General features: G+C 43.5%; 1 protein-coding gene and 1 long non-coding RNA gene across 2 annotated transcripts in view; both read left to right on the top strand.

The window, feature by feature from the left end:
* The first annotated feature begins 19,541 nt into the window (after nucleotides 1–19,541).
* Nucleotides 19,542–22,324, top strand: SOX21 (SRY-box transcription factor 21). Its single transcript, NM_001193732.3, is given in 1 exon segment — nucleotides 19,542–22,324. A coding segment is annotated over 1 exon segment (831 nt). The 5' UTR covers nucleotides 19,542–19,902; the 3' UTR covers nucleotides 20,734–22,324.
* Nucleotides 22,325–23,509: 1,185 nt separating this feature from the next.
* Nucleotides 23,510–24,163, top strand: part of LOC144336158 (uncharacterized) — a 9,676-nt gene continuing 9,022 nt past the window's right edge. Inside the window, exon 1 of the long non-coding RNA XR_013407676.1 lies at nucleotides 23,510–23,588. This is a non-coding gene — a long non-coding RNA (uncharacterized LOC144336158). The remainder of the gene's footprint in view (nucleotides 23,589–24,163) is intronic.

Here is a 24,163-nt window from a genome sequence, read left to right as displayed (position 1 = left end):
TGGAGATTTTTCCTCTTCCGCAAGGAGGCTAATCTTTTTGTTCTATCCCAGCTTTCAACTGATTGAATGAGGCCCACCCACATGACGAAGGGCAATCTGCTTCACCCAGAGTTCAACAATTTCAACATTAATCCCATTCAAAGCACTATCCAAGCTGACATGGAAAATTAACCAACAGAATAATCAGTCTACACAAGTAATAATTGATCTGCTGTCCAAATTGAGCTACGGAGTCAATACAATGCATATTAAAATCCCAGCTGGCTTTTTATAGATATGAACAAGCTGATCATAAAGCAATATGGAAGTGATCCCAAATAGCCAAAACAATCTTGAATAAGAACAAAGTTGGGAAATTCACATTTAACCTATTTCAAAGAACTCTTACAACTTAATAAAAAGACAAATAGCCCAATTAAAAATGAACAAAACTCTGAATAGGCATTTCTCCAAAGGCATACAAATGGTCAGAAACACAAGATAAAGCTTAACATCATTAACTATCATGTAAATGCAAATAAAAAGTCACAATGAGATACCATTTTACACCAACTAGGATTATCATAAAAACAAAGACACATAATAACAAATACTAGTGAGTGTGATGGTTAACTTTATGCGTCAACTTGACTGGGCTAAAGGATGGTCAGATAGTTGGTAAAGCATCATTTCTGGGTGTGTCTGTGAGGGTATCTCTGGAAGAGATTAGCATTCGAATCAGTAGACTGAGTAAGGAAGATGATCCCCACCAGTGAGGGCAGGCATCATCCAATCTGTTGAGGGCCCAAATACTATATTATAATATAACGTTCTATTATAATACTATATCATAATACTACTACTATATTATTATAATACTCTATTACAATAGAACATTCTATTATTGTACTATATTATAATCGAACAAAATGGCAGTGAAAAGGGGGCAAATTCATTCTCTGTTTGAGCTGGGACATCCATTTTCTCCTGCCTGTGAGTGCTCCTGGTTCTCAGGCCTTTGAACTTGGAGTGGGGCTTATATTATCACCTCCCAATCCCCTTCTCAGGCCTTTGGACTCAGAGCAAGACTTCTGTTATCATCAGCTGCCCTGGTTCTCAGACCTTCAGACCTAGGCTGAATTATACCAGTGGCTTTCCTGGTTCTCCAGCTTGCTGATGACAGGTTGTGAGGCTTCTCAGCCTTCATAATCATGTAAACTAATTCCCATAATCGGTGTGTGTGTGTGTATGTGTGTGTGTGTGTGTGGTGTGTATGTGTATCCTATTGGTTCTATTTCTCAGGAGTACGCTAATGCAGTGAATGTGTGGAAAAATCGGAATCTTCGTACACTACTGATAGAACTTTACATTGACACAGTACCTATGGAAAAACAACTAAGCAGTTAGCTAAGACATGTATTATTATTTTTTATACTTTAAGTTCTAGGGTGCATGTGCACAATGTGCAGGTTTGTTACATAGGTATACATATGCCATGTTGCTTTGCTGCACCCTACTCGTCATTTACATTAGGTATTTCTCCTAATGCTATCCCTCCCCCTGCCCCCCACCCCACAGGCCCCTGTGTGTGATGTTCCCTGCCCTGTGTCCAAGTGTTTTCATTGTTCAATTCCCACCTATGAGTGAGAACATGTGGTGTTTGGTTTTCTGTCCTTGTGATAGTTTGCTTAGAATGATGGTTTCCAGCTTCATCCATGTCCCTGCAAAGGACATCAACTCATTTTTTTTTATGGCTGCATAGTAATCCATGGTGTATATGTGCCACATTTTCTTAATCCAGTCTATCATTGATGGACATTTGGGTTGGTTCCAAGTTTTTGCTATTGTGAATAGTGCCACAATAAACATACGTGTGCATGTATCTTTATAGAAGTATGATTTATAATTCTTTGGATATATACCCAGTAATGGGACTGCTGGGTCAAATGGTATTTCTACTTCTATGTCCTTGAGGAATCAACACACTGTCTTCCACAATGGTTGAACTAGTTTACACTCCCACCAACAGTGTAAAAGCATTCCTATTTGTCCACATCCTCTCCAGCATCTGTTGTTTCCTGACTTTTTAATGATCACCATTCTAACTGGTGTGAGATGGTATCTCATTGTGGTTTTGAGGCATTTCTCTGATGACCAGTGATGATAGGCATTTTTTCATGTGTCTGTTGGCTGCATAAATGTCTTCTTTTGAGAAGTGTCTGTTCATATCCTTTGCCCACTTTTTGATGGGGTTGTTTTTTTCTTGTAAATCTGTTTAAGTTCTTTGTAGACTCTGGATATTAGCCCTTTGTCAGATGGGTAGATTGCAAAAATTTTCTCCCTTTCTGTAGGTTGCCTGTTCACTCTGATGGTAGTTTCTTTTGCTGTGCAGAAGCTCTTTAGTTTAATTAGATCCCATTTGTCTATTTTGGCTTTTGTTGCCATTGTTTTTGGTGTTTTAAATATGAAGTCCTTGCCCATGCCTATGCCCTGAATGGTATTGTGTAGGTTTTCTTCTAGGGTTTTTATGGTTTTAGGTCTAATATTTAAGTCTTTAATCCATCTTGAATTAATTTTTGTTTAAGGTGTAAGGAAGGGATCCAGTTTCAGCTTTCTACATATGGCTAGCCAGTTTTCCCAGCACCATTTATTAAATAGGGAATCCTTTCCCCATTTCTTGTTTTTGTCAGGTTTGTCAAAGATCAGATGGTTGTAGATGTGTGGTGTTATTCTGAGGCCTCTGTTCTGTTCCATTGGTCTATCTCTCTGTTTTGGTACCAGTACCATGCTGTTTTGGTTACTGTAGCCTTGTAGTATAGTTTGAAGTCAGGTAGCATGATGCCTCCAGCTTTGTTCTTTTGGCTTAGGATTGTCTTGGCAATGTGGGCTCTTTTTTGGTTCCATATGAACTTTAAAGTAGTTTTTTCCAATCCTGTGAAGAAAGTCATTGGTAGCTTGATGGGGATGGCATTGAATCTATAAATTACCTTGGGAAGTATGGCCATTTTCACAATATTGATTCTTCCTATCCATGAGTATGGAATGTTCTTCCATTTGTTTGTGTTCTCTTTTATTTTGTTGAGCAGTGGTTTGTAGTTCTCCTTGAAGAGGTCCTTCACATCCCTTGTAAGTTGGATTCCTAGGTATTTTATTCTCTTTGTAGCAACTGTGAATGGGAATTCACTCATGATTTGGCTCTCTGTTTGTCTGTTATTGGTGTATAGGAATACTTGTGATTTTTGCACATTGATTTTGTATCCTGAGACTTTGCTGAAGTTGCTTATCAGCCTAGGGAGATTGGGCTGAGACTATGGGGTTTTCTAAATATACAATCATGTCATCTGAAAACAGGGACAATTTGACTTCCTGTTTTCCTAATCAAATACCCTTTATTTATTTCTCTTGCCTGATTGCCCTGGCCAGAACTTCCAGTAGGAGGGTTGAGAGAAGGCATCCTTAAGACAGGTATTATTTTCATTTTACAGATGACAAGTTCATCAAAAGATTAAACATAGAGTTAGTGTATGACGTAGCAATTCCATTCCTAGGCATATAGTTGACTGAACAAGTAAAAGAGAAGGGTGTTGAGAATCAAAATAAATGTGGAGGAGGCAAAGAAAACAAGTCTTATAACACACCTTAAAAACAAACATCCTATGGGGATAAAATAACATTAACAGTTCTAGCCAACTCAACTGAAAGAGGTTTCTCCTCACTAATCCTAATGTCCAGCTATCTGACCCCACTGTCCCAGGTAAACTGGAGACATCTCCGTCTCTAGTCTTGTTTTGGCCAGTTTAAGAAATAGCATTTTGGCTGGGTGCGGTGGCTCACGCCTGTAATCCCAGCACTTTGGGAGGCCGAGGTGGGTGGATCACAAGGTCAGGAGATCGAGACCATCCTGGCTAACATGGTGAAGCCCCGTCTTTACTAAAAATACAAAAAACAATAAGTGGGCGTGGTGGCAGGCATCTGTAGTCCCAGCTACTGGGGAGGCTGAGGCAGGAGAATGGCATGAACCCGGCAGGCAGAGCTTGCAGTAAGCTGAGATGGCGCCACTGCACTCCAGCCTGGGTGACAGAGCAAGACTCCATCTCAAAACAAAACAAACAAAAAAAGAAATAGCATTTTATCATTTACTTGCATTGCCTCATTTTATTCTAATCATCATATTCTTGTGCATTAGCCTGAAGATGTATTATTACTACCAGTTTACATATGGGAAGACTGGGACTCCAGAAGTTAAGCTGGCAACTAGCATCAAGCAAAGGTGGAACTCAGACACAGAATGTTTGATTTCCAGTTTAGTGTTACTTATATTGTGCTGTTCTGTATAGTGTACCGCCTTCTCAGCATATATTACTTATTCTCTCTGATAATGTTTTATTTGGAGTGTTTATAATTAAAAACATTAATTGCAGTATGTATTTTAATTGATGGGCTCTGCTGATTTCAGAAACCACAAAACCACTGATTTATCAGATTAAGTAAGGAGTCCAGTCAGCAATGGAATTTATTAACCCAGCTCTACAGACATTACTAATATTTTCCTTAAGCAACATATTCCCTAAAAGCGATGAAAGCAAAAAGCCGATGCCTAAAGCAAAGTAGATGGAACCCCACCAAATAAACATCACTGAAGTATGTTATTATATGTTAATTTTTCAGTAAAACTTTGTGTCCTCTAGCAATGTCTTCTGCTTCTACTCTTCTTTTAAACACTATCATTATTAGATGTGTAATTGGCCCTCATGTAAAAACATTCTATTTTCTCAGTCTAATGAAGATAATTTATCCATATATATTTCAAAACTTTAAAAATTAGAAATTATGAGCCTGAAAAGAAAAAGGGATGTAGTCTTGAACATATCCTCTAAAACTAGGACTATGTTGAGTGACTCCAGAATCCCCTCAACAATAGACAAATATTACCAAGGAGTATAAAATATGATATTTCTGTGTGTTTGTGTTTTTAATTATAATATCTAATACTTCAGATTTGGACAATTTCTTTTTTAAAAAAATTTCCCTTAAGCTATAATCAATCATACAGCTGAAAAATGATATATGTGATCAGAGAAAATTTGTCTCTCTTTGAGGAAAGTAAAAGTTTGTGCCTGACTGGCTACTCCCAGAAAATCTGGAAAAGAGAGTTTATTTCTATCTAGGCAGTGACGAACAAAAGGCCAATTTTTTTCAGGATTAAAAAATATGAGCCATTACTGGGAACCAGGAGAGATTACAACAGAGTCCCAGCCACGCTGAGGGGTTTCTGGCTAACTTGTTCCTGATCCTCCCCACCCAAAACTGTATAATTTTATAAGGGGTAGGGTGTCACCTACAGAATTTCTCCAACTGTTGAGCAATTATTCTTGTATCAAGAGAAAGTCTCCTCCTACATACTTTACAAACTGTATGTTTTCCCCCTTTACTTGGTATTAAATCATGCTCCTCAGGGTTAAAAAGAACTAAGGAACCTTCAACAGAATCAACTTGCAAACTAGTAGACTGGTTTGTTTGGTTAATTGTAATAACTCTGTTCTCGTTATTGGTTGCTGCATAACAAACTATGCCAAAACTTAATGGCTTAATATTACAAGTATTTTACTATACCTCCTTATTTTATAGGTATGGTATATGGGCAGGGCTCAGCAGGGTGATTCTTCTGTCCCACATAGCACGACAGAGATCATTTGATGGTATTCTGCTGGTGGATGAGCTCTTTGGAGGGTCTAAAACAGCATCACTTTTGTGTCTGGCACCTTGGCAGGAATGGCTAGAAGGCTTGAATAAACGGGTACTGTATATCAGAAGCCTCTCTAAACAGGTACTTTTAGAATAGTTGAAATTTTCCCATGGCAGCCTAAGACTCCCAGAGACCAAGAGACCTAGGTAGAAACTGCAAAGCTTCTTACAACTGAGACTCAGATGTCCCAAATGACAACCTGTTGCAGTGTCATCTTGATCAAACAAGTCACTTACGGCAACCCAGATTCAAGTGAGTTATTACACTTCACCTCTCAATGAAGAAATAACAAAGAATTTGCCTCAATCTTTAATCTACCATAAAGTCTGTAGCCATTGAGCATTCAGTAATTGCTGCTGCTTTCAGTAATTTCTACAATAAATTAAATTGCTACAGTAACACAAAATCAACGATTCACCCAGTTAAGCATCAGCCTGTCATTCCAACTCCTTGTAGACTGATTCTTTAAAAGTAGTATAGTGTGAATGAATGCTCATGGTACTTTTCTTGACCCACCCCCTACAAATTCTCCCACTTTGATCTCACCCCGTGCGTTGCAGAGTTCACCCAAGCATAGTTCTGTCTCGAAGATCCCTGCCTCAGCTTCCCATCTAGAGCACCTCAGTCCCAGCCCAGCAACCCAGATCTCTGTTTGTCTGAGACAAAAGATTAAAGCATCGCCAGTTCTCACAGTTTATTGCCACTACACTATTCTGTGTTTATAAATGGAGCCAGCAAAATTTGAGGATAATACCTGCTCCAGAATGAAAAGCTTCATTTTGGAGGTGAGGAGAGGCTAAATTATCAGTGGGTGGGAGTTACATTTATTAGCTATTTTTTTTTTTGACAAAAGTAACATAAAAACAAATTTTTGATGGAAAACTTCAAACACCATAGAAGTTTGTAATATTTAGCCCAGGCTACTACATACCACAGACTGTAGGGTTTAAACAACAGAAATTTATTTTCTCACAGTTCTGGAGGCCAGAAGTACAAGATCAAGGTATCACAGGGTTTGATTTCTAGTGAAAGCTCTCCTCCTGGCTTGAAGATGGCTGCTTTGTCCTCATGGCTTTTTCTGTGAGTGGGGACATACACATATACACGCATGCACACACACACACACATATGGAGAGAGACAGAGAGAGAGAGAGCGAGCACTTCAGCTGTCTGGTGTCTCCTCTTCTAAGGACACTAATCTTATTGGACCAGGGCCTCACTTTTGACCCCACTTAACCTTAGTTACTTCCTTAAAGGTCTCATCTCCAAGTAACAGCCACTCTAGGGTTCCAACATATGACTTTAGAGGGGATACAATTCAATCTATAACAGAAGATCAAAACAAAATCTTTAAGTCCCCCATCACCTGCCCTCTTCCCAAACGCCTCTTTTGTGAATCAAATGGAGCTTTTGGAAATTGAGCTCTAATACTCATCCCAGGCTGCCATAACAAAAATAATGAGCACACCTTAAGCACACCTGAGAGCTCTATCACCGCAGGTCCGCAGAATTCAGAGTAGAAGTTATATTATTCACAGTAACAGCATGTAAAAGAAAAAAAAAATGTAATTTTTAGAAAGTATCCCATGAAAATGTACACCAGTCATGTTGCTATTCCAGTCATTTTATTAAAATACAAAAGCATATTTTAATTTACTCTGATAAATTTTCATACTATAGTCAAAGTACATTTTAAAACAGAGATTGGCCAGGTGTGGTGGGTCATGCCTATAATCCCAGCACTTTGGGAGGCCAAGGCGGGCGGACCATGAGGTCAAGAGATCGAGATCATCCTGGCCAACATGGTGAAACCCCGTCTCTACTAAAACTGCAAAAATTAGCTGGGTGTTGAGGCACATGCCTGTAGTCCCAGCTATTCTGGAGGCTGAGGGAGAAGAAACGGTTGAACCGGGGAGGTGGAGGTTGCAGTGAGCCAAGATCGCACCACTGCACTGCAGCCTAGCAACACAGCGAGACTCCATCATCTCAATAAGTAAACAAATAAATACAGAGATTGAACAATTTATTATTGTTTGTTGTTTTTGTTTTGTTTTGTTTTTTGGAGATAGAGTTTCCCTCTTGTCACCCAGGCTGGAGTGCAATGGCGCAATCTCAGCTCATTGCAACCTCCACCTCCTGGGTTTAAGCAATTCTCCTGTTCCAGCCTCCTGCATAGCTGGGATTACAGGTACCTGCCACCACACCTAGCTAATTTTTGTATTTTTAGTAGAGGTAGGGGTCTCACCATGTAGGCCAGGCTGGTCTTGAACTCCTGACCTCAGGTGATCTGCCTGCCTCAGCCTTCCAACATGCTGGGATTACAGGCATGAGCCACCGCGCCCAGTAAGACTGAACAATTTCTATAGTGAAAACTTTTTTTTTTTTTTTTTTTTAATGTTTTAGTAGAGACGGGGTTTCACCGTGTTAGCCAGGATGGTCTCGATCTCCTGACCTCGTGATCCGCCCGTCTCGGCCTCCCAAAGTGCTGGGATTACAGGCTTGAGCCATCGCGCCCGGCCATGAAAACTTAAAAGCTGTTGCCTTTGTTACAGATATCCTTAATAGCAACTTAAAATTAAGTATTTACATAATGACCAAACTGTTTGGTAGAAGAGGGGAGGTAGGGCAGATTATACTTGAACTATACTGATGATAGGAGGCAATAACGTGGAGCATTACTTGTGGGTATCAGAAACATTGTTTAAGTCATTTCATTTCCAGCACTACTCTAGACTTCATTAAGATTAATTAATTAATTAAGATTAGGTTAATAATCCTATGTCTGAATCACGAGGTTAAGTCCTGAACCTCTCCTTTCTCCTTGGCTGTGCACAAACAGAATCAGAGCATGTAGTTGATGCATTCGTTCATTCATCAACAATTTATTGAGTGCCTATTTGGTGCCAGGAGCCTTGCTAGGTGCTAAGATACAAAGATCAGTAAGATATGGTCCCTGCCCTTGGGGTGTTTAAAGTTAAGTAAGGAAACACATATGAGTTAACAATTGTAACCAAGACATACTGGCACTAGAATAATAGGTGATCCAGCATATGAAGAAGCAGGAACTAGTCAACTCAGCCTCTTGAAGTTGTGTCAGAAAAGGTTAATAGAAAAAGCAATTCCAGCCTGGACATGGTGGCTCACTCCTGTAATACCAGCACTTTGGGAGGCTGAGGCAAGCGGGTTGCTTGGGCTCAGGAGTTTAAGATGAGCCTAAGCAACATGGTGAAACTCCATCTCTACAAAAAATACAAAAATTAGCTGGGTGTGGTGGCCTACACCTGTGGTCCCAGCTACTTGGGAGGCTAAGGAAGGAGGATCACCTGAGCCTGGGAGGTCAGTGCTACAGTGAGCTGAGATTGCACCACTGCATTCCAGCCTGGGTGACAGAGGAAGGCCCTGTCTCAAAAAAAAAAAAAAGAAAAAGCAACTCCATAGATCCATCAGATAGTATTTTCCTGTCAGGTTGTTGCTAGCCCCTTAACTCACTGCCACCTGTCCTTATAGTAAAGTCAGAATTTTGCTCAAAAGCCAGCCCTGTGATACAATGAATGCCCCCTTTGGCCTCAAGTAAATAAAGACAATTTTAAAAACAAAAAAATCAAATCCAGGGCTTTGTTTGACAGCAATAGATATAATTGCTGGTAGACAATATACATGCATAAACATCAAATACTATTTTAAAAGTGTATTGAAAAGCAGTGCTGCAGGCTTGCCTATGATCAGAGAGTCTAGCCACTCCTGACAACCGACTGGAATGTGAAATTGGCGGCTGATAATGAACAAAAGGACACATCAACTAGGAAGTTAGTATATAGAAACACTTTAGTGCACAAACAAAGCACTAAATTACAATGTGGCTCTACAAATACCAGGGGGTGATAAGTCCACTGAGGTCATGAGTTAAGTTTTCAGGCAGCTGGGATGATTAGGTGCAGATTGCTATCAGACTAATCACTGTTCTTAAATACTTCAGGATTCCTGTCTTGTGTCCTCTTATTACATTCCAGTTACAAAAATTAGGAGGAGTTATGGCATTTGCTTGCTCATGGGTTATTTTACCCTGCCTCTAGAGAAGGAGAACACTGTGCTGTTGGGTAAAACAAATGTCCCATTTAAAATGTTTGGAGCATGTGCAATGATTGGGGGTCTTGGCTTGTTTTCAAGACACTAGGCACTGAGGCTGAACCAAGCAGTCACGTGCTCCAGAAGCAGTGGAAGAAACTACAGAAAACTGGCCCAGCGACACGGACTCTGGAGTTTGTGCCTAATGGTGCAGGTACTGAGGCCATGTTTCCTAATGTGAGATGCAGATAGCACAGCAGCATAAAACCAAGCTGAGACAAACAGCCTAATACCATAACCAGGCAAGTGCTGAGCAATTATATTTGGCAAAAATCTCTGCTAAGCTGGTGGAGGAACTAAGGAAGGAGTTACTCCTTCAGTGTTCGGAGTTCGTGGACTAAACCAGGTGGAGTTCTTGTTCTAGAGATAAAGACTGGATGACTTGTTTGGTCAACTCTCTAAACTAAGAAAAGCATAACCAAGCATAATTCCAGGAAGATGCATAGATGTATGTGATTGAGTGGCAGTGGGACCAGGGCTGGACTAGGTTAAGTTCTGAAAAGAGTAAGGTGACCCCCAGCTATGTCATACATTGATCAAGTAAAAGATAGACACTTACCATCACAAATTCTGTTCAGCAACAAACTGAAGACTCTAGACAGTGCAGTAAGGCAAGAAGAATAAAAAAAATATTTAAGAATGGGAAAGGAAGAAAGAACACTCTCCATATTCACAGATGATATGATTTTGCACATAGAAAATCTCAAAAAAAAAAACTACAAATAAATTATTTGAAGTAAAAATGGTTTGGGGATGGGTGTGGTGGCTGACGCCTACAATCCCAGCACTTTGGGAGAGCAAGATGGGTGAGTGGATTGCCTGAGCCCAAGAGTTTGAGACCAGCCTGGGCAACATGGTGAAACCCCGTCTCTACCAAAAATACAAAAAATTAGCAGAGCATAGTGGCACATACCTATAGTCCCAGCTACTCGGGAGGGTGAGGCATGAGAATCGTTTGAACCCAAGAGGTGGAGGTTGCAGGCAGCAGAGATCAGGCCACTGCAGTCCAGCCTGGGTGACAGAGTGAGACCCTGTCTCAAAACAACAAAAAATAAAAAATAAAAATGGTTTCACAAGATAGCTACTTACAAAGTCAGAATACAAAAATTAATTGTATTTCTATATACCAGCAACAAACAAAATAAAATTCTTGAAAAGACACTATCTTTTAAAAAAAGATATCATCTTGGCATGGCGCTATGGCTCACACCTGTAATTCCAGCACTTTGGGAGGCTGAGATGGGCAGATCACTTGAGGCCAGGAGTTTGAGACCAGCCTGGCTACGGCGGTGAAACCCCATCTCTACTAAAAATACAAAGATTAGCAAGTCATGATAGCCGGCACCTGTAGTCCCAGCTACTCCAGAGGCTGAGGCAGGAGAATCTCTGGAAACCAGGAGGCGGAGGCTGCAGTGAGCCCAGATCGTGCCACTGCGTTCCAGCCTGGGTGACAGAGTGAGACTCCATCTCAAAAAAACAAAATAAATCTAAAAAGATATCATCTTAAAGATATGCAATTTGTAGTAGTATCAAAAATACTTTAAAAACCTAGGAATTATAAATGTGTAAGAATTTTACCAGAAAACTGTATTACTGAGAGAAATGAAAGAACAATGGAATTTTTTTTTTCTTTTGAGATGGAGCCTCACTGTGTTGCCCAGGCTGAAGTGCAATGGCATGATCTCAGCTCACTGCAACCTTCACCTCCCGAGTTCAAGCAATTTTCCAGCCTCAGCCTCCCGAGTAGCAAGGATTACAGCTGTGCTCCACCATGCAAGGCTAATTTTTGTATTTTTAGTAGAGATGAGGTTTTACCATGTTAGCCAGGCTGGTCTCTAACTCCCGACCTCGTGATCCACCTGCCTCGGCCTCCCAAAGTGCTAGGATTATAGGCGTGAGCCACCACGCCCCACAAAACAATGAAATTAATAGGATACTAAATTCATGAATTAGAAGTGTTAACAATGTGAAGACGTCAATTCTCCCTAAATCAACCTAGAGATTTATAGCAGTCTTAATTAAAAAGTTTCTTAAAAAATGATCACGCCTGTAATCTGAGCACTTTGGGAGGCCGAGGCAGGTGGATCACGAGGTCAGGAGTTCAAGACCAGCCTGGCCAAGATGATGAAAACCCTGTCTCTACTAAAAATACCAAAAAAAATTTAGCTGGAGTGGTGGTGGGCACCTGTAATCCCAGGTACTCAGGAGGCTGAGGCAGGGAATTGCTTGAACCCAGGAGGCAGAGATTGTAGTGAGCCAATATCTCGCCACTGCACTCCAGCCTGGGCGACAGAGCGAGACTCCGTCTAAAAAAAAAAAAAAAAAATCAGTTTTTAAAGAATATTTGGGTCCAAGAATGGTGGTTCACACCTGTAATCTCAGTACTTTGGAAGGCTGAGATGGGAGGATCTCTTGACCCCCGGAATTCGAGGCCAGCCTAGGCAACATAGAGAGACTCCATTTCTACAAAAAAATAAAAAATTAGTGGACATAATGGGACACACCTGTGGTTCTAGCTACTTGGGAGGCTGAGATGGGAGGATACTTGAGCCTGGGAGGTCAAGGTTTCAATGAGTCATGATTATGCCCCAGCAATCCATCCCAGGCCACAGAGCGAGACCTTGTTAAGAGAGAGAGAGAGAGAGAGAGAGAGAGAGAGTATTTGCAACCTGACAATCTGTTCTAAGATTTATATAGAAATGCAAAGGCCAAGAATAGCCAAGATACTTTTGAATAAGATGAAAATGATGGGAGGACTTGCTCCTTATCAGAATTAAGATAGTGCAATATGGGGCAAAAATAGAAAAAAATTTAAACATAAAGCAAAATAGCTCGGAAACCAACTTACATCAATTTTATTTAGGGCAAAGGTAGCACACATGAGCGGTATAAAAATGCAATTTTTAAAGTTGATGGTTCTAAAAAATTGAGTATCCATATGGAAAAAATGTCAAACCTCATACTATACATAAAAATCAATTTCAGATGGATGCTGGTAACACAGAAATGGCTCCTGTAAGACCAACCCTCCTATAAATAAAAAACTTGGGACAAAAATATAAAAACCTCCGAATGCCTAGAAAAAAAATCAAAAGTGAACAGAAACTCAAAGGGATCTACTTGGAAAAAGGGTACAGCACTAGGTGGGTTTCCCATTTTTACAGCTTTTCACCTGTACGCATGTCCAACAGTAGACACAAACAAGAATGCATATAGCAGTCAGTTCACAATGGTTAAAAACTGAAGACAACTCACATGCTCATCAACAGGACAGTAAGCAATAAACTGTGGTATATTTACACAACCAAATATTAGCAGCTAAAATGAATAAACTACAGTGACATGCAGTAACATTGATGAATCCAAAGTTATACAATAAAGATTATATACAAAAGATAGACAATAAAGATTACATACAAAAAATTTAACTTATGAAAACTTCCATGTTAAAAACATAATAAAATAAAAACATTTTTAAAGCATACATCTAGATGAAAAACTGTATAAAAATCAATGGAATGAAAATAGCTACATTGGGTTGAGCAAGGCGAGTGGAGAGTTTACTGGAGAGATCGTTTAGTTAGATACATGGGTTTATTGGCAGGTTTTATTTTGAGTGGTGGACTCACAAAGGCACTTGTTAAATTATTAAATATAACTAACTAAAGAAAACTAGGCCATTGATGGACCAATTATGAGAGTGTATCATGAGTCACGAACTGTGATTAAACCGATTTTGTGTACTTGGGGTTCACAAAAGAAAGGTAGAAAGGGAGGGAAAGGCCGGACAACTAGGGTTGGGAGAAAATAAAGACTGAGATTAGATAACATTGTTGGAGCAGCCTTTGGCTATCAGAGAAAGGGTAGAGATTGGGTTTATTCAGGGCAGGCAATTGTTCAGTGTTTGCAGTGGGAGGTCTAGGGAGTAAGTGATAGTGGATTGCAGCTGACACCAAATCTGTGCTGAGGGCTACATGAGCAAGGGGAGGCCTGGCCCCAGAACAGCAGGGATGGGACTTGGAGAAACTGCTTCTTCTGATAGGGGTGTCGTTGATGTGGGGTTGGAATGCCTTATTGGAGAGATTGCCACTGGGCTACTCCCTCACAGAGGCAGTGGGCGCTGAGTGAGTCACAGAAAGCTTGGGGAAATAGAATTGGGAATCTGAGCTGGAAAGAGGCTGAGCTTTCTATTGGGACTCTAAGTGCTGGGGGTTAAAAACATCAGCTTAGTTCAAATCCCAATTCTTCCTCTTACGGTAGTGTGACTTTAGGCAAGTTACTTACTCATCTCCTCTAAGGCTTCATTCCCCAGTCTGCAAATTGGAGATGGTAATGCTTACATCATAGGGTTTTCCTAAGAGTTAAATAGAATAATGTGTGCAAAAGGTGCGGTATCTTAAGAACTCAATAACTGATAGCTATGTATTTTTTTATTCTTTTAAGAAGCAGAGCCGCTCAGCAATTGAGCTCTAAAGCAGACCCGTCCTTAGATAGGAACCTGAATCTGAGTAGGAGGAAAGCACAGGGCTGGGCAATCCAGAAGCTGGAAAAGGGGACAGTCAGAGTGACCTCTGTAAAGCCAGAAGCATGGCTTATCTACCACCCTGCTGGGATATTTAAGAGAACCCCCTTTCTTGGTTTGTTCTTTCTCAAAATAAACGGGGGCATGGTTGGTGATGAAATTCACAAGGAGAACCCCACCCTACCAAAAGCCAGTCTCCTCATGTAATAGCTACAGAAGGCTGGAAGTTTTCATTACACAGGCCAATGACACCCTCACTGTCCAACCCTCCTCATTCATTTCTAGTCTTGTTCAAGACTAGCTCCCTCTCATTTACAAAACAAAAAAGACTCTTATCCTAAGAAAATTACGCTTTTATAGGATTCTTGGGATTTGACATAGGTACTTTGTGAAGTTGTCTGTTTTGAATTATTTGTATTGTCTTTTTTCTCAGAGTTTTGTTTTGTTTTGTTTTTTGTTTTTTCTGGGCGGGGGGCAAGAAGGGACTGTTTTTGACATTGTTTTTTCCCGCTCTATCCTCTAGGTAAGGCTCCTTTTGAAATGTCAGCCTGCTTGAGCCCTGCTCAGGAGACATGAGGAAAGGTGTTCTCCATGATTGATCTGTATATTCCCCGTTTCTTTAGTAGTTAAGAGTAGTTTTTTTAAAAATATATATATAGTTAACACAATGCAGAGGTTTAAGTGTGGCAGGAACAGTGAGAATAAAAGGACAGAAATCTCAAAAGGATAAAAAATTAGCAGGCACTGGTGAAGGGGCACTCTGACAGCCGTTGCTTTCCATGATGACTGTTGACCTCAAACAGCTCTTGTCTCTCGGGCTTTATGGAGATCATGTGTTTGGGATTTTCCCCCTTTTGGGGGCTAATAGAAGTGAGACCACAGAGCTGTGACAAAAGCCTCAGGCTTGGCTGTTGTCATAGTCTTCTCATTTCCTTCTTAACAGGACAAACAGGCTATATCACCTCTCTATGCAGGTATGAAAGCTTCTGAATTCTTTCACTGCACTTGCTTAAGAACAGATCCCCAACATTCTCTAACAACAGCTGCCAGCTCTTAGTGTGCATGAATGATTATTCAGACTCTGCACTTTGAAGGCATCACCTTCACTGCCCATCACTTCCATCTAGTCACCTCTCATTACCCCATTGGCTTGCTGCTTTGCTTTATCATCCCTATGGTTCTAGACAAATGTGACAGTGAGCCACCTGGGTGAAAATCCAGTGAGAGAGAGGAGGATGAAACGATGGGGGAAAACGATTCTGTTCATATTGGGACCCAAGTATTCTCCCTCCTTTGTGGAAGAGAAAGCAAGCAAGCCAGCCTGTCGTGTTACCAAGGTATTTTTTATTCCCCAACAATCTCATTGCTGCCTCCTAGTGAAAGTTTTAGAATTGAAAAGAGACTATTTTCTGGGGAGAATTGAAGGGAGAAAAGAGAAAACTGAATTTACACAGGCCCACAACTTTTTTTGGAGGGAGTGTCACTCAGTTTCTGATTAAATACATTTGTATCACCGATATCACTGTGGCCACAAGGGAAATACAGACCTACATGAAATATACTGATCAAATTATACTGTTCTTTAGGTGTTTACAATCAAGAGTTGACAAAATAAAGCCCATCAAACTTACCAATTCTCTTTCAATTTATTTTCCCTCACTATTCACTCACACAGACTATTCCATTTCCTATACGCTGGGATTTTTTTTCATCTTTAGGACAAACTGAGCAAGAATAAAAATATGCCTCTATCAATTCAAACACAAGATAGGAGGAAATTAAAAGTGAATTTACATTTTGGTACATATGAATAAAAATGGCTTGAAAATTTACTTTGTTAAAAGCTCAACCAGATTCAGGCAAGAGGTGTGAAGGTTGATTAATAACAGCAATGCCACGTTGCCTTTCTTTAATGCATGGATGATTATGAAGGCTGTTTCCTTGGTTGTGAAGGGTTAGGCCAAGAATATTGATCCCCTAGAAGCCAAAAACTAAAACCAAATCTTTCCTATTTTGAAATGTGGGAAGATTCATTTGGTGAATAGACAAGCACACAAATAGTCATTTTCTTCTTATGACACCTTTGTTTCCCACAGTTCAACATTCTTGGACTTGAGAGTATTCAAATTTGGCTCATTTAATATCACTAGACAGACAATATTGTAAATGTATACTGGAAAAACTATATCCAAGGAACTTTACATATATTATTCCTATAAGATATTGCACATATAAGCATACATTTCAATCATATATACAAACATTTCTTCTAATGTAATAATTTATTGCAGATTTTTAAACTTAAATTTGAAGAGTATAAAATCACTTAACTCACTAATACAAAACACATTTTCACAATCCTCCCTTTTTATGTGTCAAAATAATTTTCACGACTAGATTTAACTTTATTCACAATATTTAGTGAATAACAGCTTTCATGTCTTGTGCCCTATACATACATATGTTCTTTGTGTGCCAGTGTATAGTATTTTTGTCTCAAACCTATTATACACGTCAGTAGGTGAAAAGCTCAGGGATGATAATTTTGTAGTTAATTATCACAAAACAGTACATTTAATATTCCAGTCTATGTAATTACACATGCTAGTGTTTTCACATTACTCCAGCCAGAGTCTGTGAATGACAAGGGTGTCTTTACAGAGCCTGTAAAGGAATATGGTTCTGGAGAAATCAGTCCAATTGTCTTAACAATGCAAGGGCATAACTGATACAAAATAAGCATTTGTCAATGACATCTTCAGAAAAACACAAACCACATGCCACTGCTGTTCACAGTTCTGTTATCACGACTGTAATTTTTAAGTCACTATTCTTTTATTACAATGAACAAAACAAGCCTAACTTTTAAATAAATCTGATGACCTGAAACAGTTTTAATTCACGTTCATAATTACAATCAAAGCTTTTGTGTGTGTGTGTGTGTGTGTGTGTGTGTGTGTGTATCTGAATGAACTGAACATAAATCGTAGGAAGACTTAAAGAGTTAACCGTTTGTAGATGTTCCTACTTGCACACCACAGGGCTAGGTCAAATCCAAACTGCCAAAGAAAGAAGGCAAGCAAGTTCTCCCTGAAGGGCAGGCCACCATGTGAATAAAACCTCCAGACAGATCATGTTCCAAGTGTGCTGCAGCACACCAAGAAGTGAGGAAAATACGGAAACAGAATCATACTGTTTGACTTCTGCATCGTGTCAACTATTTTTTTTAAAAAACTGCTCTAACTACTAAAGAAGGAAATTATGCTTAGCATAAAAATATTCCAGCATTGAGTGACTGGTACGTTTTACTTCTCTCTTCCAGGGAAACTACTTACACTTATTGATTTTAAACACCTTCACCTTAGTTGTGCATGTGAGACACTGTAAGTTAACTGTACCTTAAAGAGATCAGCATATAGATGGTTCTGGCGACCAGGATCACAACAAAAGACAAACAAAACAATTTTTAAAGACCTGAATAGTCAGTTAAGGATGCATACTGTCAGCCTGGGCTAGCTCTTTTTCGGAAAGGTTGCCAAGAGTGTCCTTATTCCCTCCTGAGCTATTTTTCACCCCACTACCTCTGACTGGGTGCATCACCAGTGCAAGAAAATGCGAGAAGCATCTGTTGCAAGCAACACCTGGACCTCCAAGGAAAATGAGCACTTTCTTGCTAGAAACAGTCTCAAACATTTTCAAGGGTGAGTCTCCCCTTCCCCAAGCTTAACCCTCTTCCTCCGTAGTTGGAGAGGTTCTCCTACTCGTGCCCGCCGCCGCCTTCTTCCCGGCGAGGCTCCCAGGGCCGCAACCGGGACAGCTGTGCGCCGGGCCGGCCTGGGTAGCCGGATGACACCAGGGGTTGCAAACGCCAAACAGTGCGCAGACTCCGCGGCGCGCTCCGGACTCTCCACTCGCCTAAACCTGCTCTCAAGTGAAAAGGAGTGGGAGGAGGAGGATTGGGAAGGGGCGGGGGACGGGGGGGATCTGTTAATTCGAGGTCCTGGGGGTGTGGGAGCGGGAGGCGGCTCCGCTGATCCCTCCTCCCTCCCGGAGTCCCGGGCTCCACCTCCTCCGCAGGCCCCCAGATATACACACACAGCCGCGGCTGGACATGCACACCCAGTGCCGGCTCCGGGCGCGCACACACGCAGGTAGCCACACTCACCTGAGCCGGTGCAGAGGGCGGCCTAGGCTGGGCAGGGCCCTCCTGCGCCGCGGGAGTGGGGAGAGCGGGAGCTGCCCCAGCGCGGACCTGCGAACTGAGGTGATGGCGCGTTTTCCTTAACTCTCCTCCAGCACCTCTGCCCCTGCGCCGGCTGGGCTCTGGCCGCAGCGGCGAGGACAGAGGGGCCCCGGACGCCGCGGACTCGCGGGCGCACGCTCCCAGGAGCGCGCCGAGAGGAGCGCCGCGGCGCAGGAAACTTGGGCGAAGTTAGTTGCAAGTGCCGGGCGGCTGCCGAGAAGAGCGAGGCGGGGACGCGGCCGGTGCCAGGCCTAAAGCGCCGCGTGGAGGCTGCGCTGCCCTCCGCGGCCGGCGAGCTCCGGGAGCCCTAAGTCGGCAGGCGCGCCTGAAGGGGCTGGGAGCGAGCGGAGCTGGCATGGCCCGGGGGACGGCCGGACGCGGCTCCTCGGCGAGCCGGGAGAATTTCCTCTGAGGCCGGGCGACCCACGCTTGCTCAAGCCTTATCCACCCTCCTTCCTCGCTCCACCCGTCAGTCCAGCAGCGGGAGAGGAACACTCGAGAGGCAGGTGCTGGGGGGGACAGCTCCCCCCCTCCAAAAAAAAAAAAAAAAAAAAACCACCCAGCCGATTGGGGGTTTCCCATCGGCGCACCCTGCCCGGAGCCAAGAAGACAGGCTGGTGCTGCTGTATTTGTACTTATATCCATTGCTGCGCTCTGCGTTCTCGTGGCACGCCTGGACACTCCTCCGCCTCCCCCTCCTCTTCCTCCTCCAGGGCCACCTCCCCGCCCTCCCCACCCCCATCTGCTTCTGTCAAATGAGAAAGTCACCGAGGAGAACCCAAACACTCCAGCCGCTGAGAGCCCCCTTTGGCACTTGGCAGCACGCGGCGGCGGGCTCCTCGGCTCAACTTGGTGGAGTCTCTGCGACGCAACTTTGGGGGACGCTTTGCATTTAAGAGAGAACGACCGAGGAGGAGGAGCGCTCTGCCTGGCTGCCGCTACCTGCGGGAGCTCACCAGCAAACGCCACTGGAGACGAAGGACCCAAAGAACGTAAAGGGCAAACTGCCGCCGCGGGGAGGGGGCACCGCAGAGAAGTTAGAGCGTCCCAGAGACAACCTGCCCGAGCGCTCGGCCGGAGACACCAGGGCGGCCCGGGGCGCGGTGTGGCCCTGGGCTGGTCCTCCAGCCCACTCTTCTGGGCCGGGAGCGACGCCGGGGCGCGACGTGGGGCGCGGCGAGTCCCGGCCGGCCGAGCGGGTCCCCGCGGGCAGCCAACATTGATTTCCTCCGGGCCGAGGGCGAGGGCCCGGGCGGCGGCGGGCTGCAGCCGCGGCAGGGCGAGAGTATGTCCAAGCCAGTGGACCACGTCAAGCGGCCCATGAACGCCTTCATGGTGTGGTCGCGGGCTCAGCGGCGCAAGATGGCCCAGGAGAACCCCAAGATGCACAACTCGGAGATCAGCAAGCGCTTGGGCGCCGAGTGGAAACTGCTCACGGAGTCGGAGAAGCGGCCGTTCATCGACGAGGCCAAGCGTCTGCGCGCCATGCACATGAAGGAGCACCCCGACTACAAGTACCGGCCGCGGCGCAAGCCCAAGACGCTGCTCAAGAAGGACAAGTTCGCCTTCCCGGTGCCCTACGGCCTGGGCGGCGTGGCAGACGCCGAGCACCCTGCGCTCAAGGCGGGCGCCGGGCTGCACGCGGGGGCGGGCGGCGGCCTGGTGCCGGAGTCGCTGCTCGCCAATCCCGAGAAGGCGGCCGCGGCCGCCGCCGCCGCCGCAGCGCGCGTCTTCTTCCCGCAGTCGGCCGCCGCCGCCGCCGCTGCTGCCGCCGCCGCCGCCGCGGGCAGCCCCTACTCGCTGCTGGACCTGGGCTCCAAGATGGCAGAGATCTCGTCGTCCTCGTCCGGCCTCCCGTACGCGTCGTCGCTGGGCTACCCGACCGCGGGCGCGGGCGCCTTCCACGGCGCGGCGGCGGCGGCTGCAGCGGCGGCCGCGGCCGCCGGGGGGCACACGCACTCGCACCCCAGCCCGGGCAACCCGGGCTACATGATCCCGTGCAACTGCAGCGCGTGGCCCAGCCCCGGGCTGCAGCCGCCGCTCGCCTACATCCTGCTGCCGGGCATGGGCAAGCCCCAGCTGGACCCCTACCCCGCGGCCTACGCTGCCGCGCTATGACCCCGCGGGGCCGCCTCGCGAGGACCGGTGTGCACACGTGTACATATGTATAGGTACGAGCGCTGCGGCCTCCCCGTGCGCCCTCCCGCAACCGGGGACCCGGTTTGTATGTACATAGAATGTATAGGTGCCAGGCAGAGGCAGAGAGGCCAGGCGGGGCAGGAGTGGCCAAGCGCTCGAGGGCGCGGGTGAGCGGGCCTGTGAATTCGCAGGATCATTTCAGACCAGCACTTCGGCAGCCAACTCGAAAGCGGGCGGTTGTGTCCGGCAGCAGTTGGTGTTTGCTTTGCACTTCGGAACCTGTTGCGTTTTGACCCACGGAGGTGGAGGAGTAACTTTTTGACATGTTGGCCTTTCCCAGTTTTGTTGGAAGTTTCATGGTCGGTTTTGTTTTTGTTTCTCATTCTCCTTCCTCGCCTCTCAGCCCCCCAACCCCCAACCCCCTCCCGGTCCGTGTTGCATGCACTCTGTTCAAATGTGAGGTCTGAAATGGCTGGCACACGGGAAAAGCTGCTTGTGTCATTCGTTTCTGGGAGTGGGATGGCTCTGAGCAGCCTTGCCTCCCTGTTTGTACTATTTGAACTTTGCAGATCTCTGTTCTCTCAAGCAGAACTCCCAGACCGGATCCATTCTTGACCAGTGACCGGCTCGAATCTGGCCTTTTGTGTGAGATGATCACAGTTTCTTTTGTTTATCACGCCATATGCAAATCAGAGCAAGAGCTCTTTCTCAAGAGCAAGAAACGCAAGCAAGAAATATTTGTGAGATGAAAGTTGTCAATTGGATTTTCTTCCTAAACAACCAACCAACTACTAGAAGTCTGCCTGAGTCCACTCGCTTGGATTTCTGACAGTTTACAAAAAAGGAAAAAGGCACTGTTCCTATTTTCCCCTTATGGCTGAGTTCACCTCAAGACTGTAAATGTGTATATGTCAGTGAAAACATTGAGGCTTGGAAAATGTGTTATTTTCGCTGCCCTAAGTTTGAGTCGGTTTTAGACTCAAAAACATGTGGAGCGAATATCAAAGTTAACTTTTAAAAATTGCGAAACTATTTCAGAATCGCAATTTTATCGAAGATTAAATCAGACTTTTTTGTCTGGTAATTATATATTTATTATTTAGCAAAACTGAAGAAAAAAAGCACAGAATTGTTTCAACAGATGTCTCTCATTTTCAGCTAGCATTTCTCTCCCAAGTTGAGCTGGTTTAATGTGTTCTGGATTTCCCTCCTCAATTGGCTTATTTTTTAGATCACCTGCAATTCGTTTGCAAATTACGATAAAACACATTTTAGAGAAAAGAAACCTTGAATTATTAGCTTTTTTGTTTCTTTTTAAATGTATATATTTTGACTAATGTTTGTGAATGAAGTTGGCTAACATGTATTTAGTTTCATTTTGGCTTTATGTAATATAAAGTTTTTAAAATTTTAACTATGGTTTTAACCTTTATGTGTAAATGATTTTCTTGTGTGATCTTCTAATTTAATATTAGACGTCTAAGGTATATCTGTAAATTAGAATCCGACTATCACTCTGTTCATTTTTTTTGAACAAAGAGTTTAAATAAAGCCTGAACCAGGGAAAAGAGAAAAATCTTCTATTTCTTGTTGAGTTCCTAACAAGATTTGTATCTGAATTGCCCTTACGTGCCTGGTCCAGGTGAAGTGTAAGGTATCCTCCAAAAGCACCCTTTGTTTCACTTTTGAATAGATTTACTAGGAAATCTAAATCAAGCCATTGTTATTCAGAGCCAAAAACCTGATTTATCACATTTTTAATCGTGAATAGGAAAGATTTTAAAAAAACAGCCCAAGTCGTTGTATTAGCTTTAACAACAACAAAAAAAAGGCATTCATGAACCAATAGAACAGAGCCCATTGAAAACATCCAGACCTTTCAAAGCATTTCAGCAGTTTCTAGTAACATTTTAAGAGGGGAAAGTTGCTTGACCACTTTATCTTGTTAGTTGAAGAGCCCCACCACTTAAATCAGTGTAATTTGTTTTCCTATCTTTGGGGTATTCCTTGTTTACACCTTAAGGTTTTATTTGGAAGGATAATCACTACTAATGACAAAGTACAACTTTTGGCCTCTTTAGGACTTAATTTTGTTATGCTAATCGCATTAAAATAGAAGTATAGCATTGAAATGGAAAGGGTTGGATGTCTAGGGCTAGACAAGTTTCTACTAGAGAAAAGTTTGAAAAATCATAACAGACTGTCAGAAAAAAAAAATAACTATAGGAAGAGCTCGCCACCCCTCTAGCCAACCAAAATGGAAATTCTCAAGCTACTATATACAAGTCTTAAGCCAGTTTCCCCATTGAGACCATCTCTGGAGCTGCACGTCTTTATAAACGACCCAAGTCTTTAAAGTGATTGTTTTCCCCCAACGGAATAATATTTTAAAAACCATGAAAAGTTTTGGAAATGTGAGAAATAGGCTCTGCTGGTTTGACCCTGATTCACTAATTAAAATGATCCCTCTCCTGTTATTCCCCGAGCTCTTTGCAATATTATAAGTTAATTCATATGGTTCTGAGCGATTATGCAAAACTAATTTGGACTGTCCAGGGGTAATTATCCCTGACACGGTTAATTAAATCCTTTCAAGGCTTCGTCTTTCCCTTTTGTAGCAGCCCATCCCTTCTCAACACGGAACTTCCTGCGGCTCGCTGGAAATCACCCCAGCCCTAAATCTTAGTTACCACCCTGAGCCTTCCAGCTCGGCCGCCGCCTCTGCCTGAAGATTCCCCGCCCTCTCCGCCCCCTCCCCTTTTCCCAAAGATCAGCGTTTTCTGGGAGAAACGCTCCGGAGTTGTTGATGAATGAGAAGAGAACTGGAAAGATGGGTAAGAGGAGGGGTGAGGATGCCGGGGGTGAGCACCAGGGTCACATCGCCGACAGATTGTGCGGCTGTTTGAGGACCTCCACAGGCCCCACAGACTCGTTTATCACCCATTCTGACTGTAGTGATCTTGCTAACAAGTTGGAGAGTTTTGCGCCTGCAGAGAGCCTCCTGCCAAGTTAGACTGTGCAGAAGTAAGAGGTTGCAGCGGGGGTAGCGGCTCTGGGGCAAGAGAGAGTAGAGAAAGGCCGGGGGGTGGGTGGTGTAAGAGTCTGAAAGTGGCCCACAAATGCAGAGCTGTGACTGGGCAGAGAGCTGCTGCTGGTTCACGATCTCTATCTCCATCTATTTGTCTGTCTCCATCTCTCTCCCTGTTTCTCCATTTTTCTTTCTTTCCTTCTCTCTCCTTCCTTTCTTCCATCTTTCTTCTTTCCCTTTTTTTTTTTTTTTTTTTTTTTTTTTTTGTTGTTGTTGTTGTTGTTGTTGTTGTTCTTCTATTTTCGTTTCTTTTCAAGGTTTTTTTAAAAAGCCATGATGCAATTTCTTTGGTATTCACCGTTGCCCCAAAACTTTAAGCAA

Source organism: Macaca mulatta, chromosome 17 (assembly GCF_049350105.2).
Source record: "Macaca mulatta isolate MMU2019108-1 chromosome 17, T2T-MMU8v2.0, whole genome shotgun sequence".
Taxonomy (NCBI): Eukaryota; Metazoa; Chordata; class Mammalia; order Primates; family Cercopithecidae; genus Macaca; species Macaca mulatta.
The sequence above is the reverse complement of the archived record's forward strand: the minus strand, read 5'-3'. Positions and strand labels throughout refer to the sequence as shown.